The 23,463-nt window shown below is 40.7% G+C and overlaps 1 protein-coding gene across 6 annotated transcripts in view; it reads left to right on the top strand.

The window, feature by feature from the left end:
- Positions 1-1,215: 1,215 nt before the first annotated feature.
- Positions 1,216-23,463, top strand: part of Hnrnpr (heterogeneous nuclear ribonucleoprotein R) — a 32,953-nt gene continuing 10,705 nt past the window's right edge. For 2 of the 6 annotated variants that reach the window (XM_027399737.2, XM_027399735.2), the window contains exons 1-7: positions 1,219-1,372; positions 4,481-4,652; positions 6,854-6,972; positions 7,661-7,768; positions 10,692-10,805; positions 19,251-19,427; positions 21,715-21,850. In XM_027399737.2, the coding sequence (XP_027255538.1) occupies positions 4,496-4,652; positions 6,854-6,972; positions 7,661-7,768; positions 10,692-10,805; positions 19,251-19,427; positions 21,715-21,850 (811 nt within the window). In that variant the 5' untranslated portion in view covers positions 1,219-1,372; positions 4,481-4,495. Of the gene's footprint in view, positions 1,373-1,892; positions 2,018-4,480; positions 4,653-6,853; positions 6,973-7,660; positions 7,769-10,691; positions 10,806-19,250; positions 19,428-21,714; positions 21,851-23,463 lie in introns of those variants that run through there. The other 4 variants (XM_027399736.2, XM_035439504.1, XM_035439503.1 and 1 more) reach the window with 4 other exon arrangements.

Raw genomic sequence — 23,463 nt, 5'->3', positions numbered from 1 at the left:
CCCCCGAACAGGGTTTAAAATTGTACAGTTCTGTAGGTAGGGAAGTCCAACGTTGTTGGGCACAAGGGGTAATGGCTTTTTTGCAATGTCACCCTATGGTGGGAGTGCAAAAGATGCTGAGAAAATCAGAGTCAGACATCAAACTCAAAGCCTGAAGCCCTTCCATAGTTAGCATTAGCCCATTGAGGGTGGAGTCCTAGTGCCTGACACACCTCCCACTAAAGGCCACACCCCTCACCACTGTCACAGAGGCCATCAAGTCCGCCACACCTGCATTTTTGCAGAAGCACTTTAAAAAACGCGGGGTAGATGAACAGTAATTACATTTTGGTTTATCGGCTTTGAGAAACTTGATCTCCAGGTACATTTGGAAGCAAATCTCTTGACCCTCACTGAGGTGGCAGTTGGGGTAGGACCGGAGTGACAGGTGAGAGAGAGGTTTATGAATAAGAAGAATTAGTCTCTTTGGGGGAATGACTGACTACTTTGCCCCCTGCATGGCTTTCAGTCATAGATCCAGTGCCCTACCTACTCTGTGCTCCAAACTCCGGAGTTCCTGACTTCTGTTAACATGGCTCTTGAGTCAGGTCCACTTTATCCACTTTATTCTGTGTGGAAAGGAGCCAGGGAGGGGAACAAGTTTTCCCGATCGTTCCAAGGGATGCTTTTCTACCGAAAAATCTCCAGCCAAACGAGTCAAATCATCCTTCAGCTGTGTTTTGACCGGAGCCAAGACGACGTAGCGCGGAGCCCAGCGCGTGGCGAAGGGTGTGTTTGGGACCTGCCAGCCAGGCGTGAGGGAGGGTTCGAGATAAGCAACTCCCGCGCCGGGTGGCAGCGAGCGCCATTGCCGAGCGTGGCCGCTCGCACCCGAGGGGGGCGGGGCTCCGGAGGCGGCCACGCGGCGCGAGGCCTAGATTTTCCAGCCTCGTAACCGTGGAAGACGAAGAGGGAGGAGCTTCGGCCACGCACGGCCTGCAGCCCCGCAGCCTCGCCACTACCAGGGGCTCCCACCAACAGACCCCTTTGTGTGCATGCCCCCGCCCCGGAGGCGCCTCAGCCAGTGGCGCTGAGAACCCTCATTGGCTCAGCCCGACGGCCACACCGATTGGCTCGCGGAGCCACCGGCATGGGGGCCGCTTTCCCTCTCTCTGATTGGTCCGCCGAGCTGTCTATCAGACAGCCTCAGGAGCCGATTGCTCGGCCGCACGGAGTCCCTGGAAGCAGTTCCGGGAGACCCCGCGTGCTGCCGGGATCGCGTCTCTGTGCTTGAAGGGGGGGAGGGGGTGGCGCGCGCGCCATTTCTGGTCGTTTTCAAAGCGCCTCGCGCTGATTCTCACGGGCCAGGCCGCCGGCCCCCCGCTCTGCCCTGGTGAGTCTCGCGCTGGCCCGTGGGGGGAGGGGCCGGGAGTCCCGGTCTGACCGGACTCGGCCCGGCCCACGCTCGGCGCCCGGGTCTGCAGTTTGGGTCTTGGCTCCGAGGCCCGAGGGTGGGGGTGGGGATGGGCCGGGGGCGGCTTCTGCTCGGGCCGGCCGCGCAGCCGCGGGCCTGAGTCCTGCCGCGGCGCCTCCTCCCTCGCTCATCATCCTCAGCCCCTCCGGCGCCCGGTCCCTCGGTCCGCCGTCCTCCCCGCGGCCTGCCGGTCTCGCGGCGCTTTTCCCGCCTCCGCCCGCCGGTGGCGGCGGCCGGGCCGGGCGAAGGGTTCCAGGCGTCCCCCCGGCCCCGGCGCTTCCCCCTAGGCCTGCGGTCAGGCCTGGCTCGCACATCGCCGGCCGGCGCGGGTGGGATGTGTTGATAACCGGGTCGCGCCCGAGGGGGTGGGGTGAGCCGAGGGCGGGGTGCAAATCCCAGGGTTACCTGAGCCGGGAGCAAACTTTGTGGGAGTCGGAGCCGAGGGGCCGAGGTATGGGGGGGTGCCTCCCACCCGATCCTCATCCTGCATGCTTGGAGCCGAGATTTGAAGGAAAAAATGACTACTTCAGGCCGTGACACTTGGTCGAGCGGCGCCTGAGCTAGGTAATTCGGAGAATGTCACAGGCGCTCCACATTGGAAAAGCTCTTTTTCTTAACACCGTAGTAACCATGTGGCCAGAATTTCAAGACGAAAGCCCAGGGGTTCTTGAAAGGTTCAATCCTTTCTTGTTACCTGTTTGAGATTTTTTTCCCCCCACCTGCCCTTCAATGGCAGAATGCATGTGTCAGGGAATCTCAGTCGTAGTGATTAAGGGCTTGGCACCACCGAGCTTTGAGATAACGGTTAGCTTTCGTTAGTTCTTTTAAAGCCCTTCTTAAAATTTTGCTTTAGAGATGCTGGCCCAAAGTCAGGGAGGATCTAGTACTGACTTCCCAAGTCTCCCAGTGGCCCTTATATATTTTATTTAAATGGCTTTATTTTGTAATTTTCTTTCTTTTTTTTTTTTTTTTTTGCAAAAAAAAAAAAAGTTCAGGTCAAAGGATTCCAGATACGTTAGTATATTTGCTGCATCCAGAAATATGGTTTGGCTGAGTGGCATTGTGTTGAATTGACATGAGTTTTAAATGGTCTCATAACATAAAAGTCTTTTAAAGGAGCACTTTGTATTCGGCTTGAAGAGGTGTTATGTTTTGTTTTGCCTTGTTCTGAAGGTTTTATTTTCTGGAATCTATTTTACCTTTTTTTTTTGTTAAAGTTGACAAGATGGAAATTGTAAAACAATTTCAATATTGATGATAGTCATAAGTATCTGTCTTGTGCTTAATACATAACTTGTCATTTTGCTTCACGCATACTTTTAAGAAAACACTTCACCTTAACAGATGTTCATTGAACTCCTTTAATTTGCCTCTCCTGTAACATAGTAGTCACAGGTGTAGTGCTGTAAGGTCTTGTGGTAGAATTTTTCAGTTTTGGTGATCTTACTGTAGTGGTTGGGAGGGGATGGGAAAACACAACTATATGTTCACAAAAAGATTGGGGAATTTAGAATGCTGCTTTATAGTACTAGGTTGTATTAATCAGTAAATATGCTCATCTTATGTGCTAATAGTTTCTTGTGCCAGTTTTGGATGTTTCCATTTTTTGCTAGCTCATCAGAATCTGACCTTTGCCCATTCAGACTTAACTACAGTCCGCGTCTCTAGAGACATTAGAGGGCTAGGGAGAGTTTTGTGATGATGGGAAGTCATGCTGTTTAGGTCATTTTCAGAGTAACACTGTTCACATTTTCCTTTCTACTGTTGCCTCCCTGTCCTCTGTCTTTCTCCTCTCGTTAACTTCTACTAAATATCAGTGGATGTTCAAATGAAGAGCTGTTTTATGTCAGGAAACAGCACCTGGTGCATTTGCATAGTGTTTGATGAGTAATCTGGAAGTGATTGGTTATTTTAGGCTCTAGTGCTTTTAGGTGAGTTGTATTTTCTTAGCTGGCTATCTTGAGTTTCTCTAAGAAAAGCAGGCATTTTCTTGAGACCCACCTTCATCATGCCTTTATTTCAGTATGTGCCTCAGTATCTTTATTGTGCCACCAGTTATTCTTCATCGCATTATAATTTCACCACAAACACACACTTTAATTCCCTGACTTTGAGGTAGTATAGACTGGCCTTGTATGCTTTTGTGATTTACTGTCTCTTCAGGGAATTGGTCCATTTCAGCATTATATACAGGCTGAACATACAAAATGATTTTGGTAGGTTAATCTGAGAAATATGACTGAAGTTTATGCCAATTAGATAGTGTTTGTAAAGTTTTTTGGAAGTTTTCCATTCTTCAGTATTTTTTGCAACTTTTTTTCACTGACAAGAAAAATTCAATTCATACTCCTGATTTTTTTTAAGCATGAAGCAACCTCAACTATAGCTCACTTATTTTTATGTAAACTTTAAACAATGGCTTAGCTTTTAAAGTTGGTCATTTTTTCTTTTAAATCTGTGAATGGGAATAGCAAATTAATCATAGCACAAAACTAATGTGAAAGTTGTGTTTTTTTAAGTGAGTTGGAGAGAACCCAAGCCACCAGCTCGTTGAACTGGATACAACATGGATTTATTTTATACCTGTGTTGTTTCTGAAGCAGAGCTAGAAAGAATGGAAAGTTCTTAAACCTTGATTAAGTGATGTGTGGGTGTTCATTCTGTTTTAAACCAAACTTTAGATATCTATAAGCTGAGGGGCTTTTAGGATTTTGTGGTGGTTTGTTGATCTGCTCCCCAGAACACAATGGCTGCTTTTGTTACTCAGCAATTGTACCTTCAGTAAATTCAAGCCCTTTAACCCAGAGTACATGAAGTTGCTTAAGGATCTAATGCTTCCATGTACATTTTCTATAGTTTCACAAGATTATTATTGAAAATTTAGGTCAGATGCTCACAAAAGGCATTAAATATTCTGGATAGTTGTTATTAGCAGCATGTGTACAAATTAGTTCAGATAAATCATGCATTGTCCTACAAACTAGTTATTTCTGGCTTAATGTAATATAGCTCCTGAATTTTTTCCAGCAGCAGCATAATAAAATGGCTAATCAGGTGAATGGTAATGCGGTACAGTTAAAAGAAGAGGAGGAACCCATGGACACTTCCAGTGTAACTCACACAGAGCACTACAAGACACTGATAGAGGCAGGCCTCCCACAGAAGGTGGCAGAGAGACTTGATGAAATATTTCAGACAGGTATAATATGCATTTCTTGTTTCTGACTGGTTATGAAAGTGAGGGCAAACCACGTTGAATTTTATAGATTTTTAAGGTTAAATAATGCTTACTGTTTCTGATCTGTGTAGAGCTGAATATACTTTCCCTTCATTGAGGGCATATTGGGTTTGTCTTGATATTCCTGTTTCATTATTTTGAAGCCTTCTTAGTGTTGAATATGCAGTCTTAGTTGTATCAGAACAGAACATCAATTTGTCTTAGATTTACTACCAATTAAAATGTATGTTTCAGCATACCAAATTTTACATTTTTCCTTAACCTAAATCAGTCATCATTTTGTTTTTTACTTTTCTACTTTTAGCTTTTTAAAAGTGAGTGTTAATTCAGCTTAGGTCTGATTAGGTGGCATAGTAAGAGGAATAGTTAGACTGTATTGTCTGAAATGATAACATATGTCAGACTCCTTGAGAGTTTGTGGCCTGTCTAGTTTCTAATAGACAGAAATAACACATCTCTCCGTAATTTGGAAGTGTTTGGTTTGTAACAGCTGTTTTTTGTTTTTGTTTTTTTTTTTCCTTAATGTGTAAGTCCCATGGTTAAGTGCTTACGAAAATTTGAACATCTTAATATGGTTGGTTGTAAGTGGTGAAGTTTTAAAGAGGGAGAGAAATATTTACCCTTAGGGAATGGTGTTCGTAAATAAATGTGTCCTCCTCTGGGGCCATAGATGGAAACTTTCTTCCTCTGTGTTTGTGTGCCTATCCAGATCAGGAGAGAGAGAGAGAATTGAACTGCTTCCTCTTAGAAATGTGTCTTAAGTACAGTAGACAAATAGCTGTGCTTTTTTTTCCCTTAAAATATTTTAAATCTCACAACTGAGATTTAATTTTAGATACTAAAATGGCTTATAAAAATGACTCCTGGGTGATGGTCCCATTTGAAAACCAGTTCTCAGGAACTTTCTGTGACATTCTATCTGCCCTAGAGAACTGGCAGAGATCTGCTTAGAGACGCTCCCTGTATAGTGTTTTGTTACTGCTAAGAGGCTGATGGTTTGGGTGTAGGGTTGGATTGACAGGATGGATTGATGATTGTCCTGAGTTGTGGCTTTGGGTGGTGGTATGAAATACTCAAGTATAAGGAAACTCCAGTCACTTAGCCATGCTCATTTTGAGCTTTTAAAACATGACATGGCAACTTTTTTTTTTTTTTAACAATAACTTTCCAAGTGGCATTATATTTATTTTCAGTTTATTTGCTGTATGAAATAAAGTTCTTTTTGGCTTTACCAAAATAGAATCACTTTTGGTGTTGGTTCATATGGAATTGGGGAGGGGACTGTTAATCTGTCAAATATTTCTGTTTTACATTGGTCCAATTCTGAAAAGATTCCTTATATAGTAAGTTATTTTAAACATAGATATTCTGTGTGTAGTTAGGTAGACTACATATGTAGAATGCAGCATATATATTCTGCATACTTTATTTAAAAATCTGTAACATTTTTACTGACATTTGAAAGAGATTGTCGTTATTGACAGTGTTGTGAATGCCACAGCATATTTTAAGTCTCAGCTTGTTACTTCAGAAGAGAAAAAGACTGACTTAAAATCTGAAATTCAGAGTTGATTTAGCAAGCTGCACTTGCATTTGTAGAATAATTTAAAATTATGCCCTTCCACATTCTGACTGCAGCAAAGTAGATGCTTGGATAAACACATTTTAATTTATTTTGGGTGCTAAGGAGGGAAAACCTTTGACACTTTTTGGAGTGGAAAGAATTAAGTAAAATTGCTTCTTATATTTTCTCCTACCTCTTCTATAGTAAACAATTGCAACAACCTGTAATTTGAATGTTTATCTTTATCAAATACAGGGTATTTCTTGCCACTCTAATATAAACCAGAATTTAAGTGAATGGTGCATCTTTAGTACAGTGTGTATATCAGACTTTCAGAACTTAACTGCTGTTTGGGGAGTTGGAAACATTTTAGGATCTTAAGTTTTTTTTAAAGTGAAAATTCATGTTTATAGTTGTTGACATTTTATCTTTGATTTTTGTATTTGTATTTGCTATATCTTATTTGTATAACTATGTATATGCATATAAGTAAATGAGAATGTAGTTTGTCAGAGGTAGTATTGAATGTAACAGCTCTTACTATGAGAGTTTAGCCTCTTAGTGCAATAATGTTAACCCTTTTCAATTTGGTTTTTAGGGTTGGTAGCTTATGTCGATCTTGATGAAAGAGCAATTGATGCTCTCAGGGAATTTAATGAAGAAGGAGCTCTGTCTGTGCTACAGCAGTTCAAGGAAAGTGACTTATCTCATGTTCAGGTAAGGTCAGTTCTAGCAAATGCCTCTGAGCAGTGATCTGCAGCTGTTGCACTATGATGGCATTCTTTTCCCTGTGGGGAACTGGTCTTTTTTGCTTGTGACTATCTCTCCTTTGAAAAACTGAAGGGAAAAAGATCTGGGTCAAAGAGTTTCAGAAGCATAAGCACAAAGCGAAAGTCTCCTCCACCTTTTATACAGTAAGTTTCTTCAAAAACTTAAAGCCATGGCTTGATTATTGTTATTGTTAAGGTTTTATATGCTTGAATTGCTTACATTAAAAATATTTTTGGGATCGGGCAGTGGTGGCACATGCCTTTAAGGATCTGAGTTCCAGGACAGTCTGGTTTACAAAGCTACACAGGAGAAACACTTGTCTCAGGAAAAAAAAAAAAGAAGAAAAGAAAGCTAATTTTTTGGTTATTCTATTTTAGTGTGAGAAATACTTTTAGACATCTTGGAAAAATAGTTCAGCTTCAATTAAATATTAACAAATAGAAGAACTTTTTTTTCCTTTCCCCAGTTTGGAAGGTAAGCTCCCTGAGGCACTGTCTGGCCCAACCTCTGGTCCATAGTGACTACTCATCAAACTATTTGTTGAATGAATGGAATGAATATTAAATTTAATTGTGTATTTGACCCTTCAAAGATTACTGGTAATTCTACCTTTTGAATTGCTTGCATGTTTTAGAACAAAAGTGCATTTTTATGTGGAGTTATGAAGACCTACAGGCAGAGAGAGAAACAGGGCAGCAAGGTGCAGGAGTCCACGAAAGGGCCCGATGAGGCGAAGATCAAGGTAAACATGACTGGTGGTTGAAGTATAGATGAGGAGCTCTAATTCCGACTCTTCCTGACAGGGGCATGTTTATTATCTTCTTTATAAGCACTGTTTATATTTTTGTTTGTTTGCAACATTATGCAGCGCAAGCTGGGATGAGACTCATTGTGTATCCCAGGCTGGTCCCAAATTCATGGTGCTCCTGCCTCAGCCTCCTGAGTGCTGAAGTGAAAGGCCTGAGCCTTCTGTCCTTGGGAAAGAGCTTTTGTAGTCTGACTTTCTTCTTTTGAATTTTCCCTGACCTCAGTTTATTTATAAAATGGTAATGGTTGTGCTTACCTCCTGGAGTTGTGAAGATTAAGTGAATTCATATGTAAAGTATCCACCCTCTCCAGTCATTGTTATTACTTAGATAAACTGCTTTGAAAGGCTAATAGACTTTTCCTGAGAGACCTAGTTAAATGGGTATTGTTGATGTTGCAGAGATTACCCCCAACCTCAGCCCTGGGGGTCTCACCCAGGGCCTCACACATGCTAAGCAAGTGCCCTGTTCTGGGCTGGACTCCAGATTTAATTTGAATGGTATTGAATGTTGGAGTTGTTTACTCAGGTGCCTTATGTTTATTAGGTATAACTAACTTTGTAAAGTGCCTTTATATTTTCCTCCTTGCCATTTGTGAAATGAACTAGTTCCATTCTTTAGAAAATTCCAAACTACTATATAAAAATTCTTTTTGGCTGACCAACCTTAAATTGGGGGTGAAAGACCCTTAAAATCCCCAGCCCTTAAAGACTTTGGCTTCCTGAGTACCCCTCCCCCCCCAATTGATCTCTAGTGTATGTTCGTGAGCTCGTGGTGTGTGTTTATTTCCTCATCCCTAATAAAAGCCTTTCTTTACTGCCTCCAGTTCTGGTTTGAGGGTTAGTTTAAAAATTGACATTCACCGAATAGCTGAGTACCAGGCTATTTGCCTTTAGTAATGGGTATGTTAAAGAAATAATATGTGTATATTTTTGTCCTAGTTAAGAGTATCTATTGTGATAAAACACTAACTAAAAACTACATGGGAAGGAAAGGGTTTATTTCATCATACGTTTCCCTTTCACAGTCCATCATTGAGGAAAGTCAGGCAGGAACTGATGCAGAGACTGTAGAAGAACCCTGCTTACTGGCTTGCTTCCCATCGTTTGCCTAGTTTGTTTTCTTATACACCCTTGGGCCACCTGCCCAGGAGGCTGAGCTCTCCTGTATCAATCATTCATTAAGAAAATACCCCCATTGACTTGCCGGACAGTTTTATGGAGGCATTTTATCAGTTAAGTCCTTCCCAGATATGCTTAGGTTGTGTCAAGTTGACAAAAAACAAAACAAAACAAAGATAGACAAAAACAACAAAAATCTCACAGTACAATTGCTAATTTGTATGTTATTTGTAATATATATATTTGGTTGTATTTGATATAGTTGAATCAAAGGTAGAAAAATGGAAGGCCCAAGACATCCATCCCTGTGGAATCCCAGGATTAACTAAACCTAATTCACATCAATCTGGTGTTACTCTGTATAATTAAAAACCTAATGTGCAAAGCTCTTGTCTTTCTTGATAGATGGTATATTTTGTTTGCCAACAAAAGATGTTCTATAGTCCTTTCATATGATGCTATCTATAGTGCAAGCTCTTTGAGGGCAAGGGCATTTTTTCTGTGACTTCTCTAAACTAATGTTATTGAGGTAGGATGATAATCAAGAAATTATAAGGTTTCTTTTGAAATCTGAGGTTATTTGGTAGTTGCCAAATTTAGTCCATACTGTGAAATTGTTCAGTGTTTCTGGAGCTGTTGCATAGAATATGCAACTAACAAATGAAATGAGTTAAGGACAGTTGTGAGCCACTATATGTATGCTGGGAATCAAACTTAGGTCTTCTGCAAGTGCTCTTTATTTCAAAGCCATCTCTCCAGCCATCCCCTTTTAGATTTTTTTAAGATTTATTTATTTATTATGTATTCAGTGTTCTGCTGCATGAATGCCTGAAGACAGCACCAGATCTCATTGCAGATGGTTGTGAGCCAACATGTGGTTGCTGAGAATTGAACTCAGGACCTTTGGAAGAGCAGCCAGTGCTCTTAACTACTGAGCCATCTCTCCAGCCTGATATTTTATTATTATTTTTAATTATATGTATATGTGTGTGTCTGAGTGTAGGTTTGTGCGCCTGACTACAGCCCATGGATGCCAGGAGAGGATATTGGGATCCCTGGACCTGGAGTTACAGTTAGTTAATTATGAGATTGCACATGGTTGCTAGGAACTAAACTCTTACAATTGCTAAGCCATCTTTCTAGCCCCTCACTCATCTTCCTTCCTTCCTTCTTTCCTTCCTCTTTTTTTTTTTTTTTTTTTTTTTGAGACATGGCTTCTCTCTGTAGCTCTGACTGTACTAGAACTCATTCTATAGACCAGGCTGGTCTCGAATTCACAGAGAGCCATCTGCCTCCTGAGTGCTGAGATTAAAGACATTCACCATCACAGCCAGGCCCCATACCAGGTTTTTATATGATACTGGGGCTTAGAATCCAGGGCCTCATGCTAACTAAACAAATACCTTTATCAACTGAGCTATATTTCCAGCTGCTCCCCTTTAGCCATAAAGTACAGTTCATAAAATGTTATAGTAGCCAGGTGTTGATGGTGTACACCTTTAATCCCAGCACTCTAGAGGCTGAGGCAGGTGGATCTCTGTGAGTTCCAAGCTAGTCTCCTCTACAGAGCAGGTTCCAGGACAGTCAAGGCTGCTCTGAGAAACCATGTCTGGAAAAGCAAAAACAACCAAACAAAAAACCAAAAACAAAAAAATTATAGTAACTTTTAGAAAAGATTAATATACTGATTTGTGTATGTTTATATTTTCAAGTATAATAGATGTGTAATTATGTTTAGGCCTTGCTCGAGAGGACTGGTTATACTCTGGATGTAACCACAGGACAGAGGAAGTATGGTGGTCCTCCACCAGACAGTGTGTACTCGGGTGTGCAACCTGGAATTGGAACAGAGGTAAGTGTTTGTATCCATCCCTTTGCCAAAAGTCTTTCCAGTCTATTAACTGTGTTATCTAGTGTGTGGTGTGTGTAAAGTACTTGATTTCTTTCAAAGAGGCTAATGTTATATTGGTGATATCTATGTGCATCTTGTGTCTTTATTAGTAAGGAAATCTTGTTATAGATATCTTAATACTTTTTTGTTTGTTTGTTTTGTCTTTTGAGACAGGGTTTCTCTGTGTAACAGCCCTGGCTGTCCTGGAACTCACTTCATAGACCAGGTTGGCCTCGAACTCACAGAGATCTGCCTGCCTCTGCAGCCACATTCTGGGATTAAAAGTATGTTCCACTAAGCTCAGCTTGATACTTCTTAAATCAAAGAAATACAGATAAGGAGTCTTAGAGCTTACTGCTAAAGGGAGAAGCAGGTTTTTTTTTTTTCCTTCTGTTTTTAATTTTGCCTTTGTGTGTGTGTGCGCGCACACGCTCATGTGCATGTGCTGGGAATTTGAGTTTGGGGCCTCATGCATTCTGAATGTGTTACGTGCTGTGCTCTTGACTCAAGACGTTTTATTTGAAATGGTATCTAAGTATGTAGCCCAGACTAGTCTTGAACTTGCAATCCTCCCTTCTTGGGAGTTGGGGTCATGGGCACGTGCCAGTATACTCGGGTCATGTTTATTTTAAGACAAAGTCTTACATGTAATCCTTAGTGGCTATAGTGCTCCATGTAGACCAGCCTTGCCTTGAACAATTGGCAGTTCTGTGTGCCTCAACAACATGCAGGTGTTGTAGTGCTGGGGTTAACCATCATGTTTGGCTCCATTTTGTAATGTCAATACTTTCTAAACTCTACTTGTTCTCAACACATAAAATACACTTAGTAGTTAATGAGAGACATTGTAAATGGGAGGGAATTCCACAAGGGAAGGTGCAGCTGTAGAATCAGAGAAAAGAGTTGAGCATATTGGTTCACACATAATAAAGAAGTGGCTCTTAGGCTTTTGTAAAAGTTTCTCTCTTGCTCATACTGCCAGAGTGCTGGGGTGACAAGTTTACTCCACACCAGGTTTATGCAGTGCTGAGGATCCAACCAAGAGTTCCTGTGTGCTAGGCAAGCACCCTATTCATTGGGTTCCTCCCACATCTACAGCCCTAGTCCTCCATGTGCTTGTTTTTATTGTAACATTCTCTGATCTTTTAAATGGAGAAACTAGACAACAAAAAGTAGCCCGTTACAGCAGGGACTTTTTCTGATTTGATGTCTCCGTTGTCTATATTTAGTATTTATCATTGTGTCAGGAACACAGTGGACAGTATTTGATGAAAGATATTTATCAGGCTGGACTTGAAGTTGTCTAGCGTCTCAGGTACTGGCATTACAGGCATGTGATACCTTCCCTTGCTTATAGGAGTCTCTTAAATAAACAACACGATGGAAGTGAGGATGATAGGGGTAACTTCTTAGATAGTCATGGTGTCTGCTCATTATTTGGGGAGTATTACCATTATTAGACATTAGTTAAGTGTTTAGGTTGGCCTGGTGTTGGTGGCACATGCCTTTAATCCCAGCACTAGGGAGGCAGAGGCAGGTGGATCTCTGTGAGTTTGAGACCAGCCTGGTCTACAAGAGCTAGTTCCAGGACAGCCTCCATAGCCACAGAGAAACCCTGTCTTGAAAAAAACAAACAAACAAAAAGTGTTTAGGTTGTCTATTAGAGTTACAAGAAATTAAAAATTTAATTAGACTCCCATTTGAACAGTTTTAAGGAGACAGTGACACCTTTACACTTAAAAATTGTATGTTCTTTTTTTAATGATATTTTTTAAAGATTTTATTTTTTATTATGTATATAATGTTCTGCCAGCATGCCAGAAGAGGGCACCAGATCTCCACAACCATGGTTGCTGGGAATTGAACTCAGGACCTCTGGAAGAGCAGTCAGTACTCTTAACCTCTGAGCCGTCTCTCCAACCCATAAATTGTATGTTTTTAAAAGCTAAAGCTTATTTTCAGATGACCAAAGGCAAAGATCATAATTTTTTTTTTGGTTGTAAATGGATAAGCAATGATGACTGTAGTTAGCATTACTTTAAAGAAAATGTGCGTGCGTGCGTGTGATTTGTGCGTGTGTGATTTGTGCAGATGTGTGTGGAGATTAGAGGACAACTTTGTGCAGTTGGTTCTTTCTTTCCACCTTACTAGGGTTTGAGGATCAGACTTAGTTCGCCAGGCTTGTGTGGAAAGTATCTTTATTTGCTCAGCCATCTCACTGCCACAGTAACAATTTTAAGGTTTGTGTTTTCTTTGCATAGTATGGTCATTGCCTTTGCTCTTTGACCTTCATTATCATGTTATAATATTTATATTCTGTTTCTTAATGCTTAATATTAAAAGGGATTCTAAGCATTTCTCCTTTTGGGGGTTTAGAAACACTAGGACCATCTGCATATTACTAGTTTTTGACTGGTTTAGAATCATATAATGTGGGCCTGTAAGAGGGTTAAGGTTCTTATTGCCACATCTGATGACCTTAGTTGGATCCCCAGGACACATGATGGAAGGAGAGAACCAACCCCTGCAAGTTGTCTTCTGACATTAACATGTGTGCCATGGTGTGTGCTCCCATCCTCAGTATAAATGTAATAAAAGAATAAAGTTATCTATCAGTAGGGTTGGAATTGGGACTCTGAGCTATATAGGCTCTTTGCAGAAACATGTATCAGCAGTGAAACATAGGTTGGTTACAAATAAGTAATATTATGGTTTTATTTCTCTCTTGACCAATCATTAACAGCTTCTTCCATCCTTTACTGTTTTTTTTGGGGGGGGAGTGGGGTGGGGTGGGATGTGGTTTTGGAATATTTTTCTGTATGTTAGAACTCCCTTTGTAGACCAGGCTGGCCTCAAATTTAGATCCATCTACCTGTCTCTCTGCCTCCTAAGTGCTGGGACTAGAGGTGTGTGCCACCACTTCTTGTCTTGTTTATATACTTTTAAATCGATTTAGAAGAAATGTGGTTCAGTTGGGCTTCGTGGCTTAAGCCTATAATCCAGGCTACTTGGGAAGTAGAGACAGACTCTCAAGTTCAAGGCCTGTTTGTGCATTTAGCAAAACTGTATCTCAAAGGGAAAGGGGGTGGTCTGGGACTGGTGTGGTTTATGAGTCGGCTTAGACTTGCAATCCCAGCTCTTGGAGCAGGTGGCTCACTGTGGGTCTTGAAGCCAGCCAGGGCTATATAGCCTGCTTCAAATAAACAAACGGAGGGAGGGAGAGATAATAGTCAGTGATAGAGTCTTATTTAATATGTTCAAGGCTTTAGGTTCCGTTCTAACACCACAGAGAGAGGGGGAAAGAGAGACATTGTGGTCCACTTTTTTTTGAACTCTTAGTATTTTTTTTTTTCCTACTAGTTTTAGTATTGTTCTTTTACTTGTTTGAGTCAAGGGCCTCACATACCTCAGGCTGTGTTCACTTTTGTTGTGTGGCTGAGACTGCATCAGCATTTGTGGCTTAAGAGTTCTTAGCATTAGATTTTCTTTTTCTTATAAGCAAACACACATACAAAATGAATGGATTAAAAATGGTATTAACTGCTCTGTATTTTCCTGGTTCTTAAGGTATCCTGAAACACCTCCAAGAGGACAGCACAGTTTAAAAGCAGTCCTCAATGCTGTACCATTCAGTGCCTATGGTGAGGACAGAGGTTCTTGTTAGGTGCTTCCTCAATTGCTTCCCACCATATATTTTAGCAAAAGGTTGGTTTATTTAATGTGTATGTGAGAGTGCTTACATATATGTAGAGGCATCCCGTGAAGCTGGAGGTACAAGGTGTTGTGAGCTTCTGTTGGTACTAGGAGTTAATCTTGGGTTCTTTGTAAGGGCACCAAGTGCTTGTAACTGTTGAGCCATCTGTCCAGCCCCTATGTTTATTGAATTTTATTTATTATTTGTATGTGTGGTAGTGAGGAGCATGGATGCTATGGTTTGCATTTCATGGTGTGTATGTGGGATCAGAGGACAACTCTGTGGAGTTGGTTCTCTCCTACCTTTATGTGGATTCCAGAGATTGAACTCAGGTTGTCAGACTGAATCATCTCACTGGCTCTCCACTTTTTAAAAATTTGTTTATTGCCGGGCGTTGGTGGCGCACGTCTTTAATCCCAGCACTCAGGAGGCAGAGGCAGGAAGATCTCTGTGAGTTCAAGGCCAGCCTGGTCTCCAGAGCGAGTGCCAGGATAGGCTTCAAAGCTACATGGAGAAACCCTGTCTCGAAAAAAAAAAATATTTTTAGTGCATTGGTGTTTTGCCTGTGATATGTCTGTATGTGGGTGCCGATCCCCTAGAATTGGAGTTACAGATAGCTGTGAGCTACCATGTGAGTGCTGGGAATTGAACCTGGGTCCTTTAGAAGAGCAGCAGTTTTCTTAACAGTTGAGCCATCTCTCTAGCCCTGTTTTCCACTTTTTTTTTTTTTTTTTTTTTTGAGACAGGGTTTCTCTGGCTTTGGAGGCTGGCCTGGAGATCCACCTGCCTCTGCCTCCCGAGTGCTGGGATTAAAGGTGTGCGCCACCAACGCCTGGCTTGTTTTCCACATTTTTGAGATAGGGTCTGTCAGTGGGTAAAGTGTTTGAGGCCTGAGTTCTAATCCCCAGCATCACTGTAAAAGCTGGACTTGGTTGTACATATCCATACCTCATTACAGGGTCAGGATTTAGGTCTCTGTAGACTAGGCTGGCCTTGAACTCAGATTCATCTGCCTCCTTTTCCTGAGTGCTGGGATTCAAGTCATGCCCAGCACCTTTTTTTTCTATGGATATGTGTACTAACAGTGTGTGGTAGTCTGCAGAGGCCCTAGGTATCAGACACCCCAGGATCTGGAGTTACAGGCAGGTGGTTCTAGGAATTGAACTTGGGTCCTCTTCAAGAGACAGTACATGCTCTTTAACCATTGAGCCATTCTTTCCCAGAAGCATCTGTCATTCTTGTACATTTCTCACTCTCAGGATAATGCTTAACAATTTGTTAATGAGTACATACCTCTCTCTGGAAGTAACTTACAGATAGTATTATCTAAAGAATAGGCCTCATTATCTCCAAATTCAATTTTAATATTCTCTATTCTGAGGCACTGACCTCAATCAAAACCAAAAGAATTTTAATGGTGGCTATAAGAAAACAAAGGCAAATATTAGAGTAGGATATGGTGGAACATGACTAAACCTGGGGTGAATATTTGTGAGGTCAAGTCGGAGATCAAGACTTTAATTGTAAGTATCTGATATGCAGGATATTTGATATGTGACCCCTGTGAAAGGGTGGAAACCCTCTGGTTAAGGACCATTGTATAAGTTGGCTATTCTGTAGAAAGTTTCAAAAGAAATGGCTGGTCATCATTTTATTAATGAAGGTTTTTTCAGAGCTTGTAAGTTTAAGAGACTTAGGCTATGTGACTTTGAAAGCCCTGCATGGGAGAAAATGGTGTTTTTGCAATAGTAAACTTAGAGCTGGAGAGTTGGCTTATGCCCAGCACAGGTTGAGCTTTTCCTATTAGAGTATAAATTGCTTATTTTTCTTACTCTTTTTCTGTAGATTAACCAACTTCTAAATTATTTCTTTTGAAATACATATTTTTATTTTAGTTTAGCTTAGTGAAATAAGCTTGTCTGGTTCTAAAAATGATGGCACAAATGTTAAGGAAGTAGTGTGAGTAAATATCTGATGCAGTTGTGCTGTATATATTTTCAGAGTGCCACTCAACTTTTTGCTTTATCTGTTTCTACTGGGTAGGGAGAAATCATGAATCATGAAAGATATAATTATCAAACACCATTTCATTATAATAATTAAAGAACAAACTTAATTTCACTTTATTGAACCTCCTCTCTCCTGTGCAGTGAGCTCCGTAGATATTCTATTCTGTGCATGTTAGGAATAGACTACATTTTCTACCTTTAGCTGTATTTCCAGCCTCCTACATCAGTGTAATTTTGAAATTCACAAATATAATAGACTCATATAAAACTGCTCTAAGCATGGGTTAGTGATATAGTTCTGATTGGGTACTTGGCTACTATGTGTGAGGGTCTAGGTTTAATTCCTAGTATCCTGTTTTCCTTCAAATGTATTATAGGCTAAGAATGTAACTCAATTGGTGCAGTGCTTGCCTCCATGCATGAGATCTTGTGTTTGATGCCCAGTAGTGCATAAAGCAGGCATGGTGGAGCATGTTTGTAATTGCAGCACCAAGATAGATAAAGAAGGATCAGAGGTTCAAAGCCATCTTCTGCTGCACATTGAGTTGAGGACGAGTTCTGATATACATGAGACCCTGCTTTAAAAAGGGGAGAAAACTGGGTGGTGGCGGCGGCACATGCCTTTAATCCTAGCACTCAGAAACAGAGGTAGGTGGATCCCTTAAGAGTTCTTGGCCAGCCTGTTTTACAGAGTGAGCTCCAGGACAATCAAGGCTACACAGAGAAATCATGTCTGGTGTGTGTGTGTGGGGGGGGAGTGAGAGGGCTCTATATAAGAACACTTGTTGCTCTTGCAGGGGACCCATACTTTACTCCCAGAACCCACATGGAGGCTCACCATCAATAACTCCAGTTTCAGGGAATCTAATGCCCTTTCCTGGCCTTTTTGGGTAACAGACATACATACACGTAGGCAAAACAACCATACATTTAATAACAAAAAGGATTATGTAGTTGGCAGGTATGACAGGAACATGTGATTCCCAGCACTTGGCAGATAAAGGCAGAAGGATCAAGAATTCTAGGTCATCCTTAGCTACATAGTGAACACATAAGAACTTACTGAGAACTAAAGACTATGATATGAGCTCTACTATCAAAGTTGCCCTTGCATGTGTGGTTGGCAGATGAGGAAATTGGCTCACTAATTGGAATACTTGTTCCGAGGAGCTAAAAGTGTAGATCTGAATCTAGTTTAACTTAGTATCTTACCACCCTTATAGCTGTCAACTATTACTAGGCTAAGCCACCATTGTAGCTTGCCAGGATTGGCCTGTTAACCCTCACTGATAGAGGCTTGTTCATACAATTCATTTTCTATCCAGTTATCTGTATGCTTCCCTTAGAATGTTTAAGTCACATCTAGTCATTTTCCTACCCAACACATCTCTAGAAAAACTTTAAACTTATAGGCATGGTTTAACTTAATTTGCACTATTTTCTGACTTTCCACCCCTCTTCAGTGAAATGGACAGCTATAGCCTTTGGGCTGTCGTCCCCCCCCCCCCCCCTTTTTTTTTTTTTTAAGGAGACAGGGTCTCTCTGGGAACAGTTAAAGGCTAGGCAGGACTAAAGACATGTGTCACCATGCCTGACCATTAATAATTTTTTTTTTATTTCAATGTTAGGGACTGAACCCAGAGTCTTACGTGTTCTAAGGACGCACTCTATCATACCTACCCTAGTTACTACCCTAGTCCTAGTTCAGAGTGCTCTTGTTACTTTATTGGTTTGGGTCATTGTTCAGAATTTAAAATATTGATGTAGATGAATTTTCACTAGAAAATTTCTCATGTAAATGTTGGTTTACTCTTTAGTATTTGTGGCTTATAAATGTTATATCAAAAGATTGTTTTAGAGCTGGGCATGTGGTGCACATCTTTAAACCCAGTATTTAGGAGGCAGAGGTACAGGTGGATTTCTTAGGCCAGCCTCGCTTACAAAGAGTGTTCCAGGCCAGCCAGGATTACAAAGGGAACCCCTGTCTCGAAAGCAAAAAGACAAAAAAAAAAAAAAACAAAAAAAAACCAATTGTTTTAATGTTGATGTTGGAGAAACTTGAAAATTTTGGTGCAAAAGCTGATGTATTTTTACTTTAATGTTATTATTATGTTTTCTTTTCTTTCTTTCTTTCTTTTTTTTTTTTTTTTTTTTTTTTTTTTTTTTTTTTTTTGTTTGGTTTGGTTTTTTGAGACAGGGTTTCTCTGTATTGCTTTGGAGGTTGTCCTGGAACTCACTCTGTAGACCAGGCTGGCCTCGAACTCACAAAGACCCACCTGCCTCTGCCTTCCGAGTGCTGGGATTAAAGGTGTGTGCTGCCTTGCCCTCCCTCCCTTTACCTTCCTTCCTTCCTTGCTCCCTTCCTTCCTTTCCTTTGTTTTTGAGGCAGGATCATACTGTGTAATCCTGTTTGGGTTGGAACACACTGTGGAGACCAGGCTGGTCTTAAGCTCACAGAGATCCACCTGCCTCTGCCTTCCAAGTGCTGGTTTTGAAGGTATGTACCACCATGCCTACCTGACTTCAAGGTTATAATAAAAGTTCAAGTTTACATTTAATCTAAACCAACTGCCAGATTCAAATTGTCTTCATTCTGCCTTAAGTAGTTTATGCTTTTATCCCCCTAATAAGAGACAGGAATTCTGCCTCTGCTTCTAAAATGAAATGCTTATGTTGGATTCTAACAAGGAAGCTTTATTTCAGGTCTTCGTAGGTAAAATCCCAAGAGACTTGTATGAGGATGAGTTGGTACCCCTTTTTGAGAAGGCCGGTCCGATCTGGGATCTACGCCTCATGATGGATCCACTTTCTGGTCAGAACAGAGGATATGCATTTATCACCTTCTGTGGAAAGGAAGCTGCCCAGGAAGCAGTTAAACTGGTATGTAATAAATATTCACTGTCGAAGAACTTTTGAGAGAATAAACTTCAGTTCAAAAACACTTGCAGTTAACAGTTTCATTTTCTTTAGTTACTTCTTTTAATATCTTTATATTGACTGAGTTGGTGTGTAATCTTTGCTTTATTTTTCTGATTATAATTCTGAGTTAACTAATAGATTGGTTAGCACAAAAAAAAAACTCAGTTTTTTTTTTTTTTTTTAAAATAAGTATCAAGCCAATTCAGTCCCGTCTGTCCGTGTGTCCCCGTGTCCGTGTCCCCGTGTCCCCCCCCCCCCCCGTTTTTCTGTGGCTTTGGAGGCTGTACTGGAACTCACTTTGTAGACCAGGCTGGTCTTGAACTCACAGAGATCCGCCTGCCTCTGGCTCCGGAGTGCTGGGATTAAAGGCATGCTCCAGCACCGCCTGGCTCAGTTTTTTCTTAGACTGTCAGACTTTATGCTTGGTACTAAGTATAATGGAGGCTTACTTAGATGGTTCTGCAGAACATAACTGGATGAGAATGACTTTTTTAGGACTTGGTTTAAGAAATAGTGTGAGTCTGTTTTATTTTTGTCATAATCCAGCAATACAATTAAACAATTGTATTCTAAATCCCCCTTTTTATTATGCAATAGACTTACGGTTTATTACCATCTTGTGCTTATTAGAGCAGCAGTAAGTTTTGCAGGTGGCTTGTGGTTTTTGTTTTTGTTTTTGTTTTCAAAATTTATTTTATATGGTGTTCTGTCTGCATGTGTGCCTGCAGGTCAGAAGAGGCCACCAGATCTAATTACAGATGGTTGTGAGCCAAATTTTGGTTGCTGGGAATTGCACTCAGGACCTTTGAAAGAGCAGGCAGTGCTCTTAACTGCTGAGCCGTTTCTCCAGCCCATATTCTTACCTTATGAAGGTGACTCTCTCAGTGTGTAACAGTGTCATTGTTCCTTGACAGATTCTTGCCAGACATCTGAGGGCATGTGAAGAATGGTAGAGCATTCTTCCCTGTTAGCACAGCTGTATCCATCCAATGTTTTGTTTCCATTAGTGAGCTCTGAATTATTTCTTTCCTGGCTTGGCCCAGGTTTTAGTTTTTCTGGTGGATTTTTTTTTCTCTTCAAACTTGGTTTACTCAATATTAAAATTTCAAGGCTTTAATTTTTGACAGAATATAGGTGATTGTTTTAGTCATCTTTTTTAGTAGACTAATGGTAATGTAAAATATAAAGAAACTAAAATTTGGGGCTGGAGAGATGGCTCAGAGGTTAAGAGCACTGGCTGCTCTTCCAGAGGTCCTGAGTTCAATTCCCAGTAGCCACATGGTGGCTTACAGCCATCTATAATGAGATCTGATGCCCTCTTCTGGAGTGCAGATATACATGGAGGCAGATGTTGTATTCATAATAAATAAATGAATGTTTTTAAAACTAAAACTAAAATTTATTAAAGAATTTGTCATTGTAGTTATTTATTGCTGGGCAGTGGTTGTCGATGCCTTTAGTCCCAGCACGTGGGTGGCAGAGACAGGCAGATCTCTGAGTTCAAGACCAGCCTAGTCTATAAAGTTAGTTCCAAGACAGGCTCCAAAGCTGCAGAGAAACCCTGTCTCGAAAAAACAAACAAACAAAAAAACCCAAAAAACATTTTTTATTATCTTCATAAAGTTTTGAAAGTGTTTTGGTAGTTGACAACTTTATTTAGAATTGAGGTTTGTATATAGTACATTTCTTTGGCATTGATTAAACCCAATGTTCCTTTGTACATATTATTTTGGCTGTTGCTTATCTATATTTAATTTTATCCTCAGGGACTCTGAGTAGTTTCAAGTATTCCTTCTGAAATTCTCTGGAAAGGAAATTTTAGGTAGATAAAATTGAAAATATGTAGCCAGGCAGTTGTAGTTGTATGTCTTTAATCCCAGCACTTGGGAGGTAGAGAGGCAGACAGATCTCTGAGTTCAAGGCCAGCCTGGTTTACAGAGTGCGTTCCCGAACAGCCAGGTTGTTACACAGAGAAACCCTGTCTCACCCCCTCCCTGAGAAGAAGAAAAAGAAATAGTCAATGTTAAAATGAATATGGAGTCCTTTTTATATAAATGAACAGTAGAGATTCCAAAACCAAGTTATAACTGGAGATTGTAACAAGTTTAAATATACACTCATGTTTCTGCAAGCTTTTGGGAGCTTGGTGAGCATTTGCCCATAAATTGTGGGGCTCTTTAGATCAATATCAGTTGTCCTCAGTTTGGGGTGGTTTGGGGGGGGTCTCTGGTTCTTTTCTTCTTTGCAGTGTGACAGCTATGAGATTCGCCCTGGTAAACACCTGGGAGTGTGCATTTCTGTGGCAAACAACAGACTTTTTGTTGGATCCATTCCAAAGAATAAGACTAAAGAAAACATTCTGGAAGAGTTCAGTAAAGTTACAGGTAAAACAAAAATGCATTTAGAAGTTGGTTTGTGGAAATCTGTTGCTTTATTTATAAATATAAATGTTCCCCCCGAAGGAGACTAAGAGTTACAGTCTCCTATATCTAAATTGCTTCCTTTATGCTTAATAGTGGTTGGACTAAATATGTTTCTAAGTATTCTTAATTTCATGGAATTTCCCTTTTACTTTGTCTTAATCGAACCTTGGTTTTTGCCAGAGCCTTTAATCTCTATCCCTCAAGTGAAAGCTTTTTCCTCCAGTAATTTTAGGATTTGGGAGAAGAGAGGTCTCATTTCTTCCTGATGTCCTCCTGTCTATGTAATTTTAAAAGATACTAATAGAATCCATGCAGTTGATTGAGAAGTACATTTTATATCACAGGTCCACATACTTAAATAAAATTAACTGGAGTCATGCATAGTGGTGCATGCATGCTTGTATTCCTCAAACTTGAAGGTTAGGAGCTTGTCAACAGAGTTAACTGAAACCCTATCTCAAGACAAAATGGAAGACTATACATAATCTGAAATAATTGAGTAAAACCATACTTTGATTTATTACAAATGATTCATCTTATTTTCCATTCCATTTCACTTTTTATGTGGGTGCTGGGGATTTGAACTTAGGTCCTCTTGCTTGTACACGTACTCTTACCTATTGAGCCATTTTACTAGACATTTTCTTTCCCTTTGAAATAGTCTCTAGCCTTGGCAGGTCTGAAGTTTGCTATGTAGACCTGCCTGGCCTCAAATTTACAGAGATTTTGCTTCCTCTGTCTCCGCCTCTGCCTCTGGAGTGCTGGAATTAAGAGTATACCACCACATCTGGCCCTCATTTCACTTTTTAAATGTTGAGATTGGACCAGTGAGATGACTTACCTGGTGGAGATGTGCTTGCTGCAGGCCTAATGATCTGAGTTCAATTGGCAGGAGAGAACCCACTCATGAAAGTTGTTTTTTTGACTTCCACAGATGCATCATGGCATAGGAGCATCTGCTGGTATACCTGTTGGCATGCTCTCTCTCTCTCTTTCTCTTTGTATGTGTGTGTCTCTCCTCCTCTCTCTTTTACACACAGGAAAGTAAGAAAAAAGAAAGGTTGGATTATGATTTGAAAACACTATTTTAAGACCATGGCCTCTTATTAAAAAAAAAAAACAAAAACCCGCTGTGTTCCTTTATATTTTTGTCACCCAGTCATACTGTCTTCTGCCTTGAAGAAGGGGAAAGTGTCATTTATTGCTCTAGTTTCACCCTTCCTTTAACCCGAGGGGTTGCCTAATTCTCCTCCTCCTATCCTAAATTGATTTATTCTTAGTACTTTTAAAATCTATATAGATATCCCATCTAAGGCCAAACTTAAGTTAACCAGAATAGATCTGGATCTTTTCATCAGAAATTCTACTCACTCTGAAACTTTGATTTCCAATGCTCATTTTGTGTTGGTTAATTGCTCTACTCACTGTTTATATAGCAGTTCCTTTCTGTTCCTTCCTGTCCTTCTACTTATTCCTCCAGCAGATGCTTATTAAAATGCCTGCTAAACTCTGGAATGCAATGGTGGATAAGAGACATATTCTTTGCCTTTATAAGGCCTGGGAAAAGATTTTAG

The sequence above is a fragment of the Cricetulus griseus genome, chromosome 2, assembly GCF_003668045.3.
Source record: "Cricetulus griseus strain 17A/GY chromosome 2, alternate assembly CriGri-PICRH-1.0, whole genome shotgun sequence".
NCBI classification, from domain to species: domain Eukaryota; kingdom Metazoa; phylum Chordata; class Mammalia; order Rodentia; family Cricetidae; genus Cricetulus; species Cricetulus griseus.
This window is presented reverse-complemented; position numbering and strand designations above follow the sequence as displayed.